Below are 15,939 nucleotides of genomic sequence, written 5' to 3' on the forward strand. Positions count from 1 at the left end.
GTCTCAAGGCCACTATTGAGACAAGGCTGTCAGGTTCCAGGGGTGTTCCTGAGGCTCCCCTTCACCCTACAGAGAGAGCAGAGGCTTGTAGACTTGCCACTTCCCACAGAGAAGGCTTCCTGTCCCAGAGAATGGCAAGGTCCCTGGAGGTTTCACCCCAGAGAGCCTTTGTCATCCCGGTGGGGAAGGCTGCACTGCAGAGCTGTCCCCTGCACTGCTTGCACATCAGAGACAGCTTGGTTTCTACAACATCTTTCTACCTCTTCTGTTTGCAAATGAGAGGCAGAGAGGGCAAGCATTTACTTGTCATCAGACAATTAAGAATCTGAAAAGAAAGTTGTCATTCACATGATTGCAAGGCCAGGGAAGGACAGTCGCAGAAATCTCCAGGAAGAAAAAAGCATCTTGAACTTTGAGATGGAGTTAAAAAGGAAGAATACACTTTAGATAGATTATCAAGATAACATTAATTAAATTTGCTCATAATTTATATTTGTTCATTATTTAAGCATTTAGCATTAGAATATTACAATATTTGTTTAGCAATTACATATTAGATAAAAATGAAGACAAAGGTGGCAGAATAGGGGGTCTTCAATGACTTTTAAAGGATTTTGTTGGAAAGGTACAGAATATAATTCAAAAGTAAGTTATTTTTATCATTTCATTTTCAACGTCACCATTTTATTTAAATAACACAGTTAACTTAAACTAGTCACATCAATCATGACCTTAAATACCTACCCTAATACTGTGAGGGCCAGTAAATTGTTCCAGGCACAGGAGACCCCCGAGGGAAGGACCCCTGCTGTGGTCCTGGGGCCAGTCCCCAGAGCAGGCAGGAGGCTGCAGCTGTCCTCTGGGCCCCATGAATGGGCGCAGCCCTTTGGCAAGCTGATGCAAACCTTCCTTAGTCCCTCCTGACTCTGAAGAAAACCAGTTGGATCAAATATCTAGGGCATTCCTACTTTTACAAACATTTGCAGAGATAAAGAGAGAAGATCGAAATCCATGTTATGGTCGGAGCAATGAATTTCACGACCCTCAAAAACTGTTCCCAGAATAAAGACACACTTGTGAAGGATGATTTTGAATATGTTGATGTAAAAGGAAACGAAACTTTAAACAACCAGAGGTATCCAGGAAAAAAAAGGGGGGGGGGGGCAAGGAATGAGACAGAGGAGGAGCCAGCCAGGAAGGTGAGGGAGGGCTCGGGAGGGAGCCTCAGCCTGCTCGGGCCCCCTGCAGGGTTTCCATCTCTCAGCCCGGAGATTCAGCGTTGGGAGAGAAGACACTGAAAAGAATGGAAATTATAACGAACATACAGAACTCTTTAATACGAGACTATTAATTTGAAAGAAAAGCCATCGAGTAAGTGGGGGGCCATCCGGGAATAGTTTGAGGAGACCCTCCAGGTCCAATGTTCCCGCATACACAGCATCTCCTGTCTGCTTGGATTTCAAGGAACCTCCTCAGGCCCGAGCAAGAGGCTGCCCTGAGCTGGGCACTTGGTGAAGCTGTATGTCCCTCCTCCGCCGCTCTCCAGGGCCCTTGGATAGGTTGCGGGAGGACCCTGAGCACAGCACTTCAGGACTGAAGGTCGTCCACGAGAGGAGGGTCAGGGTGGCCCCCGGATGCCCAGTTCTCTGCCTCCTCTTCTGCCATCGGTGGCAAGATCAGCGGCGCCTCGTCGCAGACGAAGAAGTAGGGCCGGAGGACACCCGATGACACCTGGCTGAAGCTGTAGATGTAGGACCCGTCCGTGACGTTGTAGAAGGACACCTCGCCCGCCTCGTAGTCCAGGAAGACCCCGATGCGGCGCGGCCGCTCTAGCTGCAGCAGGGGCGCGGACGGGGAGGTCAGCACCATGTACTCGCAGCCGCGCAGCAGCCACAGGGCCCAGACGCCGTTCTCCGGGGACGGCGTGGCTTCCCCCTTCCTCTGCACCGAGTCCTGGCAGACGCCCAGGCCCCACTCGGCCCGCACTCCCACCACCACCTCCCAGTAGTGTCTCCCTGATGAGAAGCTCTGCAAGCCCAGGATGCAGGGCCAGGTGTCGAATCGCTCGGGGTTGCGGGGCACGTCCCTCCACAGCTCCCCGTCCTGCACGCTGCGCAGGTCGGCTGTCAGCAGGAGGCTGGGGTGCGCCGTGGAAGGGTCCAGCTTCACGTCCACTGCAGAGAGTGGTGGGACACGTGAATGCACGGGAAGGACTAGATGCCCCCGGGGGTGAGCGTTGGCAACACCCTCTCAGACTGCCCAAGAAATAGGCCTTTCTCCAGGGTCTGAGCAAGTCTTCAACCTGCTGGGGCGCCCAGGGAGGCCTTGGCATGACCAGGCCATTAGAACAGCGCTGCTGTCAGCTTGCTGGGAAGCCAAACGCCCAGTGGAAGGCACCTTTTCATCTGCACCCAGAGCTCCTGGGTGCACTTAGGATCATCTGCGCTTAGCATGAAATTATAAACTGCTTGGGGATTGTATAAGATAATATCATTAATATGAAATTCACTACTTTCAAAGTGGTGTAACTGTGGTTGGGGGAATTGTACACTAGATGCCCTGACCTCCATGCCCTGGTGTTATTACCTTCATGATTATGTGACATTCTAGGACAACAGAGGCTATCTGGGAGGGTCTGACCTAATCCCACAAGCCCTTTAAAACTAGAAAGTCCTCTAGCTATCAGGATGGTGCCAGAAGAGAGTCTTAGACTTGGCTCTGATACAGCCTTGCCAGGGTGGAAGGTGGGGAGGGTCACATGAGAGGAAGGTGAGAGGCTCTGGAGCAGAGTGGCCCCAAATAATGGCTTGCAGGAAAACAAGGACCATGGCGTTGCAGCTGCAGGGAACTCCAGCTGGAAAGTCCTTCCCCAGACTCCTCAGAGAGACTCAGTCCTTGATTTTGGCCTTCAGAAACCCTAACCCAAGCAAGGGAGTCAGCTACTCCCACCTGCAAGTCTGATCTTTGGACCTGTGAGCTAACTAGTGGGTGTGGTCTAAAGTGGCTGTTTGTAGTGATTGGTTCCACAACAGGAGGACCATCTAACATGTACTGTGGAGTCCCAGCAAGACTGATGCAGGATTGACTCACATACATAGTAGGCAAATGCATCTACATCAAAACCAGAGTACTTCCTTGTAAGCACTCAAAGGTAGTAAATTCATTAATAGACCTTAAGGTCATGGCAAAAACAATTACTACTTGTACTAGTCCAATTCATCTTCAAGCCACACATCATGAACTTCTATGGATACCTAAACCTGACTGGCCACATCACTAGGCTCTGTGTGTTTATTACCTATGTTAAATCAGGAAGCCACCTTCTTCTTCTTCTTCTTTTTTTTTTTTGTATCAGGGCTTGAACTCAGGGCACTCAACCGCTGAGTCACATCCCCAGTCCTATTTTGTATTTTATTTAGAGACAGGGTCTCACTGAGTTGCTTAGCACCTTGCCATTGTTGAAGCTGGCTTTGAACTCATGATCCTCCTGCCTCAGCTTCCCCAGCTGCTGGGATTACAGGAATGTGCCACCAAACCAGGTTAGGAAGCCACCCTTAATGTGGTTACTACCACCTCACAATATTGATGAGGAGATTCAAAGACTGTACCTGATTTCCCAACTCCACAGGAAGCAAATACCAGCCTGGAATGTGGCTGGTGGGGTGGGGAACTGCAGGGCTCATTTAATATGCACAATGCTCAGCTCCATTGTTAGCCAAAGAAATCTGTGAAAGAGCTTTGGCTGTCAAGGGTAATGGGGCCATTATGCACAGCAAACTGTCCTGCCCACATGCCCAGCAGCCACCAGGGTGGTGAATGGACGGTCCTGTGTTGGTAGACACCATGAGGACCTGACTGTCCTGGAGAGACTCCTGCTCTTTTCCAGACTCACCAGCGCCCATGCTTCCCTCCATCTTGGTGTCCCCTCTCCTCCTTCACTGCCCCAGGACAAGCTGCAGTGCCAAGTTGGGGACTTCTTTCTCGGCTCAAGCCCTGTGGTCCTAGGTTGGCTCACTCAACTCTCCAGTCAACTCCAGTCCTCTGCTACTGATTGCAGTGCGTGTTGCCAGCCTGGCCTCTCCCCTGAAGGTCCTTATTGTGAACTCATCTGCCTCCCTGGCCAGTTTTGGATGCTAAGTATCTGCCAACCTGCCCCAAACCAGTTGCCCTTCGTGGGCCTTGCCTGCAGCATGGCCATCAGCACAACCAGCCATTTTGTGTGGCAGTTCTCGGGGTCCAAGACCATGGGTCCTCTTCACTCTCCTCTCACCACAAAACACAGCTCATCCAGGAGCAGATCCCAGCAGCTCCGCTTCCATGGCTGGCCAAGGATGTGGCCATCTGGCACCTTTCATACCAACACTGGGGGTACCTACACTCATCTGTCACTGAACAGTGATAAAGGACACCAGCTGCTGTCTTGGTGCCTTTAATTCATCACAATAAAGCACCCGGATGATGTGCACACAAGGCCAGTCAGTCCTGACCAGGGACACCCTGTGCTCTCCCACTGAGTGCTGCTCACAGAAGCAGCCCACCTCTCCAGCCCTGCTGCATCCTTGTCCTCCTTGCCCTCCCCCTGGGCTCCCTCACCATCCTGTCCTCACAGTCCCAGCACACCTGCCGCACTTCCTGCTGCCCGACGCTCTGCTCCTCTCCCCGTCAGGCAGATTTTTCTTTCTATTATTATAATTATTAACATGCATCAAATCACACTCTCCAGAAGTCCCTGTCCTCTCCTCATAGCCATGTGCCTGGGTAACTGAAGTCAGTATTTGTACCGTGAATCACGGGTCATAGCACATTTGATTTGCTTTTGTTCTTCAATGATTCACTCCACTGGTAGAAAGGGCAGCATAAACCAGGCAGCATGGGCTGGATTCATTCACTAACTATTTCATTCGGTAAAAAGGAAAAGCATAGGAGGTGACAGAGTCTGGGGGTGTGCTGCGAAGGCCCTCATCAAGTCACATGGCTAGTGTATGTTCACCTGTCCACCAAACGGGGTGGGGGGGGTCACTGGGTGCTACAACTGAGGTAGGTTTTCTCATTACAGGACAGGACTGTCCCTGGGAAGCCACAGTTTGTATTATGTGGTGCAAAGTAAATTTTAAAAGGAAATAGTAAAAATATTGAATCGTCACCATTTTAAAGAACAACATGATTGGGTGAACAAAGCCATTTTGTGCAGACCCTCTGGGTGTCCCTGACTGGCATCCGCTCGGATTGTGCACAAATGTCCCCTCCCCCTTCCTGCAGGCAGGTGCACTGCTCCACCCCTTCACAGCCTGACACTGAAATCCTCAGGAAGGCCAAGGGCAGTGCATGAGTCATGGTGAGAGAGTGCAGTATATTTTTGGTCTATGTCCTAGGTCCTGACACACCAGTTCCCAAAAGTCCTGAGACAAGGGACTCTTTTGCATGCTAGTGAGATGGCTGGTGCTTGGAGGCCTAGATGACCTCAGGATGGGTCTGGTTTCCAGAGAAACCCCTTGGGATTAAAGGGATAGAACCTTCAGTCCAACATCCCCCTACCTCTGGGAGGAGAGTAGGGGCTGAAGCTCCAGGGGCCAGCAGTGGCCAGTGGTGTCACTGGTCATGCCTGCTGAATGAAGCCTCCATAAACCCAAAGACAGAGCTTGCCAGTGGCGGCACACAAGGAGATCCTGCAAGGAGCACCCAGAGAGGGCGTGTTGCCCCTCCCCACACCAACCCTATTGGTTTCCTCCACCCGGCTGTTGGTCCCCATCCTCTGCAACACGCTGTACAATAACTGACCAAGTGTGAGTAGGGTCTGAGTTCTGGGGGCTGCTCTAGCAAACAAACCGCGCTCATAGAGCGGGTCCTGGGAAAGCTGCTTTGCAGTTGGCTGGTCAGAGGCACAAGCCACAGCCTGCTTGTTCCTTGCTCCTGAAGCAGGGCACAGCTTTGCAGGACCAGGCCCTCAACCTGTGGGATTCGATGATGCCTGCAGGTGGACAGGGTCAGAATAGAGTGAGTGGGAGCCAGCGGGGCAACCCTGGAGAACTGATCGACTCCTAGAGGGAGACACCCACATGTTCTGCTGGGCAGGGCTGACGCATTGTACCCGGGAAGGAGCTGGAGGTCTGCCAGGCTGGGCCCCAGGTGAGAGGCCACGACACCCTGAGAGTTCACTCGCATATGAGAGCACACTCACACAGTGAGTCTCAGAGACCTGAGGCTCTGCTGTGGCTGCTCTGCTGTGGCCACAGGCCAGGGCAGTAAGGGCAGCAGTAAGCCCCACACTCTCAGCATCAGTTCCCAGGCTCCAGGGCTCCACCCACCTTGGAATCTCCTCAACATTTCCCGCATGCCAGGGATGCGACATGGGGTCTTCAGCTCCATGGGGATGGTCTCTGGTTCCAGCGGCATCACAGCCTTACTTCTGAGAAGAGCAGAGAACCTGGAAATGTCAGCATGGCCACACCAGCCCTCTCCGCCTCCCCCGCTCCCTCACTGGAGCGGAAAGTACACTTACCGGCTCAGGGCTCCTTGCACACCCTGGAAGTAAGAGACACAAGCAGGTGTAAGTGCTTCCCACAGTTGACTGGGGACACATCACGAAAATGTCTTTAGAACGTACTGGAAATAATTAACAAGCAACATAAGACTGCAGGTGACAGTGAATCTCTGTTAATTAAAGGCAAAAAAGGCTATAATTGAATTCTCACATGACTCTCAAATTTAAAAATCAGGAATATAATTAGAACAGAGTCAGACTACACAAAGTTTATATTAATTCCCATGAAACCTATCCATGAACTATGGATTGTCAACTGATAGCTCTGGTTGTTGGGCTATTTTAACAGTTACATTCTGCATTTTATACAGATGGAATTAGGGTAAAAATCCTACATGTTTTCGGAATTTACTCGAGGAACAGATATAAGTACGGCATAGATCCTGGGACTGGGCATATCGCTCATGGTCGAGGGCTTCCCTGACTTGAACAGGGCCCTGTGTTCTGTCCCAGTACTCCAGAAAAAGTCATCTTCAAATTCGAATTCTCTGAACCAACAGACAAAGCTACTAACTGTCTAAGGAGATAAGAAAGGAAGTCATTACTATCCAACAACAGTGTATCTCAAATCAGGTAACAAAAAGGTCACCTCCAACACACTTGTCTTCTTCCCTAAAAGTGGCCAACAGTCAGACAAATTTCAATAAGGCATGAATGCAGGGAAACCATTTGCCTTGTCCTTTATGGACATGATCGGCCTGGGTCTTGGCCAGTGGGGTAAAATGAAGATCATTGGTATCAGAGAAGAAAGAGAGAGGACACAGACAAAAATTATGTAAGACTATATTCTTACTATGATTTGTACTATAAACCATTTTAACATTTATATGGTACAAAGAAATACTCATTTTAAATGAGATGTTATCTGAGATAATGCAGTGAATATTATTTTTGAAATGCCAACGTTCCTGTGCTTACTTGCCACCTATACTTGAAAAATTAATTTCTTTCTGGCTCTCTGTTTACTCATTAGGAAATGAGCACAGCCATGACATTGGTAATGGAGATAGAATGGGCAGATTAAATAAAGTGCTTGGTAGATAAAAGAGTTTCATGCAGTTACTTAGTGATTCCCCATCAGATGCCACAATATTGACAACTGTGTTTGCAAATGTCCCAGGACAGCAACTAGGTTTATGTGTCTGGAACTTGCAGTGTCCAGAGGCGAGTCAGTTGGGACACTGTGGGCCAGCTGCTCAGTGGGGATCTGCACTCTCTTTTAGGTTAGAATCCTCATCTGTCACTGGGGCAAGGTACAGAGAAAAGTACCAGGTGAATGAATTTCTCTTGCAGGCGACCCTGTGAACAACACCTGTGGGGCGGAATGGCCGTGTCTGTGACCCCAGACCCTGGGGAGGCTGGGGCAGGAGGGAGCGGTTCAAGGCCAGCCTGAGCCTCTGAGTGAGACCCTGTCTCCAATTAAAACTTTAAAAAGGCTGCTCTGAAGTCCTAAAAGATTGAGAAATCTGCATGGGAGTCCATACACTCCCACTATACACTCCCCTTAGGACTTAACACGGGAATTTCAAGCTGGACTAGGTGAAGCACTGCTCATACTTCTGGCTATTTTCCATGAAATGGGCTGCCAGAAGCTTTGGGGGTTGAACATTCATGAAAATCAGCAATATCACCTTTGACAAAAGACGGTTTCTCAGCCAGAATGGCGCAGCTTATCCTTGCCCCAGCTGTTCATGATTCCATAAATAATTAATTTTAACTCATCACGTATTGAAGTTTTTGTCTTTTGCATGAGCTAAATGGTCCTCTGGGTTCCTCCTGACTCAGGGCCCAGTATTCGGTCGTAAGATGCCTTCTAAGGAAGTACTGCTGAGCTCTGTCCTAGAGAGCTGGGTACCTTCGTGTCCCATGCCAAGGCTTGTCCCCATCCCCTCAGCCTCTGTGGGCCTGGCCTCCTGAGGCCACCTCACCTCCAGCAGCCCCAGGGCTGGGCGCTGGCACCTCTCCTCCAGCTCCTCTGCCAGCTCCTTGAGGGCCTTGCTGTGCTGGGCCAGCTGGTCCTTACTGTCCCGCAGTCTCTGCAGGGTGGCTCTCTCCTCCTCCTCCAGCCTCCGCAGCTGCAGCTGCTCTTCAAGAGCCAGAAAGCCGCGGTGCTTCTCAAACTCCAACCTGAAGCGCTGCCGCTGCATCTCCACCTTCTCCTGGAGCAACAGGAGACCCCATCAGGCTGGGGCAAGGTGTGTGGGACGGGCAGCCAGAGAAGGGATGTCCCGCATCAACCCCCACCCCTGAACCCAACCCCCCTCACTCTGCACCTCTGGGGAGGACCTCAGAAACCAGAGGCCGGGAACAGGAGAGGTGGCCGGTGGGGTTTTCAAGCTCAGAGTCTGGGAAGACTGTGGCTGTGGGCCTCCTTGTGCTGCAGGGCCGGAGGCAAGGCCTTCGACATGCGGGTTTCAATATCACGAGTCAAATGCAGCAGAAAGAGAAGCGTGGGGATCATCTGGGCACCTCCGAGAGCCTGTGTGGCCCCACAGCAGAGGGCTGGCTCTGCAGCTGGATGGGTGGCCAGGAAGAGCAGAAGGCCTGGGCTGTGAGGGACAATGTGACAGGAGAATACACAGATGTTCTCTTGTCCCAGGAGAAGCAAGAAACCAGCACAAGGCGGTGTCCCCTGCAGAGTCCAGAAGAACTAACTTCCAAGCAGGCCATTCACTCCAGGATAATACACCAGCCCCTACCCAAATCTCCCATCACGGCTCTTGTTGTTGCTTTCCTGGTGCTGAGGACAGAACCCCTGGCTTCACTCTGGCTGGGCAAGCAGCTCTGCCCCTGAAGCACACCTGGCCCTCACACATCGGTGTCTGACTGAACCTAAGGATCACACTGTGCACAGGATATCGCATCTAAATGTTATTCTCTTGAAATTAGTAGCTAGAAACCCAGCTTTAAACTGAGCATGAGCGGCAAGTCACCCTCCCAAAGCATCTGCATCTTGGGTTGTCCGTTTTGTTTTTAAACCTGATAGTTTCTTGGTTTAATTGAAAGACATAAATTATCATCAAAATTATTATAAAAGACATATATATATTTGTAATCCAAATAATAGTTCTCCACAAATGTCTGGAGGTACTTTGGACTTTGGATCGACCCTCTGGGGGAGGTGCCACCTGCTGCCGTCATCCACTGCAGAGGCTGAGTGCTGTTGAGTGACAGCCTGCCCCTCCTGACAAGGAGCTGAGGGCCCCACTGGCCACAGCACCAAGGTCTCCCACTTCCTTCTTCCCATTTTGCATTCCTACCTCCTTTACAGTTTTCTAAATCACTAATTCATACACTCTTGTCCTCCTCCTCAGGGACACTGACTCTGCATTCCACATTCTGCTTCCTAAGAGGCATGGCTCATAGAAATGCACACTGTCTCCCAGGGCAGGCTGCTGGAGAGAGGGCTGAGCACTGTCACAGGGAGGGGAGTTCAGGGGTGCACCAGGGATGATGAGGTGGAGGGGCTACGGCAGCCCAGCTTCCTTCACGCCACCCTCTTGAGTGCCACCTTGGGTTGTCCATTTTGTTTTTAAACCTGATAATTTCTTGGTTCTTTCCTACATTTCATTTACACACAGTGGCTGTGAACCTGGGCCATAATGCCCTCCTCTCCAGTTCCACAGCTGGGGATGCTTTGGGTCACCACACTTGCTGCTGCCTTTCATGGCAGAGGCTGGAATGTTGCTTGGCCCGTCTGGATGTGAAGAAAGAAGAAGTGCTGCTGCAGAACTTAGAGCTCATTTCCATCAAGCCTGTGCCTGATGGTTCTGGCTCATGTGAACATGAGCGACCAAGAAGTTCAGACATGGCTACTCGCCTCTGAACGAGATATCTTAGCATCACGTCTATGTTATGACATGCATTGGAGGTTTTAAAATGTGGGAATTCAGATCTTGCACTTGGGTTCCTGATTTCATAAATCTGTGGTCAGGCCAATATTTTAAAAAATTAAATATTATTAGCTTTAAATAATAAAGATTGTGAATCAGTGCTTAACTTTACCTACAATAGACATAGCAATAGGAGAACATAAGACTTATTTCATAAGAAAAATGTTAGCAAAAATGGTCCTTACGAGCCAGGTACAGTATTGCACTGTAATTCCAGTGACTCACGGAGGCTGGAGGATCACAAGTTTAAGGCCACCCTCTACAACTTAGTGGGACCTGTCTCAAAATAAAAAGTAAAAAGGGCTTTGGATGTAGCTCAATGACAGAGCACCTTGAGTTAAATGCCCAGCACAATAAATAATAAATAAATAAATAAATAAATGTCCTTATGAAAATATCTGTATGAAGATGGTATATCAAACTATTTTTTTTAAAAGAGAGAGAGAGAGAGAGAGAGAATTTTTTTATTTTTATTTTTTTTTTTTAGTTTTCGGTGGACACAATAGCTTTATTTTATTTTTATGTAGTGCTGAGGATCGAACCCAGTGCCCCACGCATGCCAGGTGAGCGCACTACCACTTGAGCCACATCCCCAACCCAAACTATATTTTTGAGGAAGAAAATAATATAAAGAATGATTCTAGCAGGGTGACTTGGAGGAGAAAGAAGAGGAATATTCTATAAAATATATCTGACCATGTTGTATACTGTGCTCTGTACATAATATACCCATCCACCCATGCACTATATGTGGTTCACAGCCTTGACACTTTGTCAGGTTTGACCTACAATTCACTGTTGAGGGGTGCAGTTGCTGTTCTGGGCACTGTAGGGAGCCAAGCAACTTTCCAGCCTCTGCCATGAATGGCAGCAGCAAGCGTGGTGACCCAAAGCCTCTCCAGCTGTGGAAAGGAGAGGAGGGCTTAACTTTACCTATAATAGACATAGCAATAGGAGAAGATAAGGTTCACAGCCACTGTGTGTAAATGAAATGTAGGAGAAAAACAAGGGGGGAGGGGCTGCAGAAAGAGGGGACCCTGGATGGATGACCCAAGGAGGCTGAAGGCTCCAGTCCCTCCCTGTATAGATGGTCCCTGGGAACTGCACCACATCTGTCACCAAGCCTGTGGCATTCACTGTTTAACTGTCCGACAAATACAGTTTGACACTACAGTAGCAGGTGGTGGCACCCACCCCAGCAGTGAGTTTCAAGTAAGATCAAGAGAGTAAACCTATTTATAATCTGGATAGGGTCCTGCCGACAGAGGTAAAAACAAAAATGAACAATATCACTTGGGGTCTGGGACAATTCAGGATGGCCATGAGATGTTTCTCTGGAGCACCTAAGTAAATGGCAAGCTCGCTGGAGAATGGAGACTCAGGAAGAGGGTGGTGCCTGCAGCTCCCCAGGCCTAAGGCCCCCTACCTTCCACAGCACAGTCTTCCTCCCCACGTTGGCTTCCTGCATCAGGGCCTCCTCCATCTCCTTCTTCACCAGCTCCAGCGCCATCTGCAGCTTCACCTGTGTGGAGCAGACTGTGAGGACCTGCAGGATCAACTGGAAAACTCCCTAGAATGCAGTGCACACCTTTGCTGGTAACTCAGTTAATACCAGATGCAAAGATACATCTAAAATCATGCTCCTTGCACCATTACGATAGCAAAACTACAATGACTAAAATGTAAAAATGAGTGGCAAAACCTTTTACATTAACACGATAGGAAACAATGTCAAGAAATAGAATTACAATGTCAAATAAGTACATTTTATAACAGTGCCAATTTTGAAAAAAAATGCTTATAATGAATATGTAAAAAATAGATTGAGGGAAATGAAGACATTATTAGGTGAAATGTCATCTATTGGTGCTAGGTTGAAGAGTGATACAATTTCTTATTAATTATGATGGGAATCAAGTGCTTGTTATTAGTACTAAAAGTCATGATATTTCACCAAAAATAAATCTTGTTGGTTAAAATATGTTAAATGAAGTCAGGTGTGGTGGTACATGCCCGTAATCTCAGCAACTTGGAGGGTGAGGCAGAAGGATCTCAAGTTCAAGGTCAGCCTCAGCAACTTAGCACCGCCCTAAGCAACTTGTGAGACCCTATCTCAAAATAAAAAAAAATAAAAAGTCTGAGGATGTGGCTCAGTGGTAAAGCCCCAGGGTTCAATCCTTGGTGTCAATAAATAAATTAATAAATAAAATAAAATACTGTAGGTGAACAACACAATATTCTGTACATCTTAAAAGGAGTAAAATAAGTATATAAAAAGCCTACCAAACAATTAAACAAACAAAAACCCAGAAATTAGATCTCTGTTCAATGATAAGACCCTTCCAAGAAGCAAATACATGCCTTTTTTTTTAAACAGGAAGCACCCATAAATACACATATAGAAATATGTTTTTAGTAGAAAATAATACAAATTCTACTTCCAAACTTATTCGATAAATCTTACATATGTATCATTCACTTTAAAATTTATAATACTCTATATAAAGTACACATAAAGTAACATTAGAATTCATGGTGGCATCAGAATAAAAAGAGGCATATGTTTGGTGTTTGCAAGGAATAGAGCCATTCTCACTTGTAGATGGAGGAAAGCTCCCTGGGACCAAAGACACTGAGCAAAAGCTAGGTGGTGAAAGAAGAGCATGTTTGGGGACAAGAGTGACTAGGCTAATTTTGCTGGGTCCCATGTTTGGCTTGGATAAGAGCAGAAGGAAGGGAACTTCAGAACCTAGAAAGTCGTGATTGACAAGCCAAAGAGTTTGGATGGTACTTATTTTTTTATCTAGTTGACTACTGAAAACAGAGAACGTCTTTAGCGATATCACAGCAGCCATGTTCTATATGGTACCTTGGGGATTTAGACAGGCAGGAGCATACTTGACTTTTCAGGTAGGCTAGAGAGCACCTAGTACCTGTAATTTGCAGAGGATAACAGAAATCAAGAGGAAAAATCGAGAGAAATTTCCAAGATTGTCCAGATGAATGTTGGCTGGTGAATACCCCATCCTTAACTTAAAACAAACAAATAGAATAAATAAATGAACATTTTAAGAAAGCTGGTACTTGGAACTTATTAAAGTGTGACGGAGTGCTTTGGCTAACTGTGCCAGTAGATTAAAAAGACAGCTTTGATCTCTTCTGTGCTAGTAGCTGTTCCAGATGCTGGGGATAGGCACGTGTTTAGAGTATGTCCCAGGACCCGAGGGCACCTGTGGGAAGACACCTGGGCAGAGTCCCTCGGAGCGCTCTTGGGGTCAAGCACCTCCTCAGGGGAATGCTCAAGTCCTCGGCTCCCAGATTTTCGTGTGGAGTCGAGTGGCCCCCTACTCCAGGGGACCTAGACAGTCCAGGCCGGAGCAGACGCTATCCCTTACGAAGGTCCGAGCCAGAGGGTGGCCTTGGTGCCCGTGTTAAGGGACCTAGACAGACACCAGGCAAACGCTGCGCCCTAGGAATCCCGTCAGTGGAAGCGAGTACGACAGAGGTGCAGGGCTGTCACCGAGACTCACTGCACAGCCCGCCGGCTCGGGATCAGGAAGAAAAAGACCGGCTTGAAAGCAGCCGGTCCCGCGCTGGCTAGCGGGAGCCGAGGCAGGACGACCCGGCGGGCCGGGAGCTCGGTGCCCCGGTGCCTCCGCCCTACACGAGCGGCCCGCGCCCCAGCTCGGCACCCCGGGCTCCCGCGCTCACCTGGTAGCTCCTGGAGGCCTCCCGCAGCGGCACCGTGCGGTGGCCCTGGTGCTCGGGCGTGGTGTCGCAGAGCCAGCACAGGAGTGCCTGGTCCTCCTCGCAGAAGCGGCTCAGGTCCTCGCCGTGCCGCGCGCACTGGCGCGCCCCCGCGGGCTCCGCGCCCAGCCCGAGCTGCCGCACGCTGTCCACCAGGCTGGCCAGCTGCCGGTTGGGCCGAAAGTTCTCGGGCCTGAAGGGGCCGCGGCACTGAGGACAAGCGTACACGTCGCCCTGCGCGCTCTCCGACTTCTCGCAGAACTCCGAGATGCACCGGAGGCAGAAGCTGTGGCCGCAGTCCACGCTGATGGGGTCCTGCAGGAAATCCAGGCACACGGAGCACCGGGCCTCCTCCCGGAGCCGCTCCCCGGGCGCCCCGGAGGCCATGGTGCTGGCCTCGCCTGGCCGCGTGGCTGCCGCTGCCCCGCGGCGCCGGTTATCTCCTCTGTCGCCTGGCACCAAGAGGAGGGCTCCTGGCCAGGATGGGTTATCGCTGGCTGGGGTTCAAGAGTCTTAATTAACCTCTTTTGCTGATGATTTACAACTCAGACACCCACAACCACAGGAGTAAAATTGACATTCAAGTAATCCTTATCTCCTTGGAAGCTGAGCTCTTCTTTCTCTCTTCCTCACTCTTCCTTCCACGGAATATTTTTATTTGAGTGCTTTGATGTAATGCAACATTTAAGTCATCTGAAAGGGAAACATTATGGAGATTTGACTACTTATCTCAAAAGTTTAAAAGTCCAAAGTTTAACAAGATTTTACAAAGTAACCTGAAGTGCATCGATGAAGGGAATTAGCTGATTGTAGCCCGGTTCTGTGGTCTTCACGATATTCCAGGTGAACTCAACACGGTAGCACATACTTGCCTAAGGGTGAGCCCAGCTGAGTCTTTCTCCCTGGAGTCCAGGCGGTGCACCTTCGCAGTGGAGCAGCTACTAATGTTTCCAGGGTCAGGAGATTTGAAGAATAACTGAGCTCCTTCCTTTTCTTATTGCTGATCCACTCCATGGTCTTCCTACAGCATAGTCATCATTTAAATCTTTTTCTTTATATAGTATGCTCATTTTTCTTAATCTTTTTTCCACCAACTTTAGTTTTTCTATCTCTGTGAATTCTCTAATGATAAAGAAATGAGACCACTGAAGAGGAGATACCTGAAAAGATGCACATAATGATGATAGGTCTACAGCCCAGCAACAATTCTGAAGGTTTAAAAAATATGGCACTGGGACTGAGGTTGTACAATGGTAGAGCACATGCCTAGCACGTGGGAGGCACTGGGTTCCACCCTCAGCATCACATAAAAAATAAATATTTTTTAAAATGTGGCACCCATTTGCTGACAGCCAGTATGGACTGATGTGTTACAATTGGGGCAACACATACTCTGGAAGTGAGAAAGAGGTAATCCAAGGTATTAGTTGGAAGGCACATTTCCCACCACCATCAGTGCATCTATGGGAGGGGGGAGACTGAGAAGGGAGCAGGTAGGGGATTAACCAAGGACCTGCTTCCCCAAGGGGAGGCAGAGTTGTAGGAGTACAGTGAGGTCTTTAATGTCATCCAGAAGGCTGGCAGGTTGGTGGGAGTGTCATCTGAGCAAAATGTAATTTCACTATGGATGAGTTTTAAGGTGACAGTGGGTCGTGCTTCTGGCAAATCAGTCTGTCTGTGCATGTTTATGTTTATTGGTAGCCACGGAACCCTGGGGCCTGAGGCGTGAGGATGAGGAACAGAGCGAGGACCTCATCT

At 49.1% G+C, this 15,939-nt stretch overlaps 1 protein-coding gene across 2 annotated transcripts; it reads right to left on the minus strand.

The window, feature by feature from the left end:
- Window positions 1-470: 470 nt before the first annotated feature.
- LOC124093804 (E3 ubiquitin-protein ligase TRIM58) lies at window positions 471-14,642 on the minus strand. Of its 2 annotated transcripts, none has more exons than XM_046446353.2 (6): window positions 14,146-14,642; window positions 11,861-11,956; window positions 8,470-8,700; window positions 6,500-6,522; window positions 6,306-6,424; window positions 471-2,174 (listed from the first exon to the last, which is right to left on the minus strand). In XM_046446353.2, the coding sequence occupies exons 1-6, from the start codon at window positions 14,566-14,568 to the stop codon at window positions 1,588-1,590; spliced, it is 1,479 nt and encodes a 492-aa protein (XP_046302309.1). In that variant the 5' UTR covers window positions 14,569-14,642; the 3' UTR covers window positions 471-1,587. The 2 variants fall into 2 exon arrangements, with proteins under 2 accessions (XP_046302309.1, XP_046302310.1); XM_046446354.2 differs by having other exon boundaries at window positions 6,306-6,406; window positions 14,146-14,638.
- Between the last annotated feature and the right edge of the window lie 1,297 nt (window positions 14,643-15,939).

The sequence above is a fragment of the Marmota monax genome, unplaced genomic scaffold (genome assembly GCF_021218885.2).
Source record: "Marmota monax isolate L192 unplaced genomic scaffold, Marmota_monax_Labrador192_F-V1.1 WCK01_AAM20220418_F8-fsc02103, whole genome shotgun sequence".
In the NCBI taxonomy this organism is placed as follows: Eukaryota; Metazoa; Chordata; class Mammalia; order Rodentia; family Sciuridae; genus Marmota; species Marmota monax.

What these genes read in the sequence shown, in the direction of transcription:
- LOC124093804 (XM_046446353.2), bottom strand. Translation starts at nt 14,568, where the DNA reads ATGGCCTCCGGGGCGCCCGGGGAGCGGCTCCGGGAGGAGGCCCGGTGC. An exon ending in AGGCCTCCAGGAGCTACCAG is followed by an intron (nt 11,957 to 14,145) that starts GTGAGCGCGGGA and finishes TGCTCCACACAG; the next exon opens with GTGAAGCTGCAGATGGCGCT. An exon ending in GGAAGACTGTGCTGTGGAAG is followed by an intron (nt 8,701 to 11,860) that starts GTAGGGGGCCTT and finishes CTGTTGCTCCAG; the next exon opens with GAGAAGGTGGAGATGCAGCG.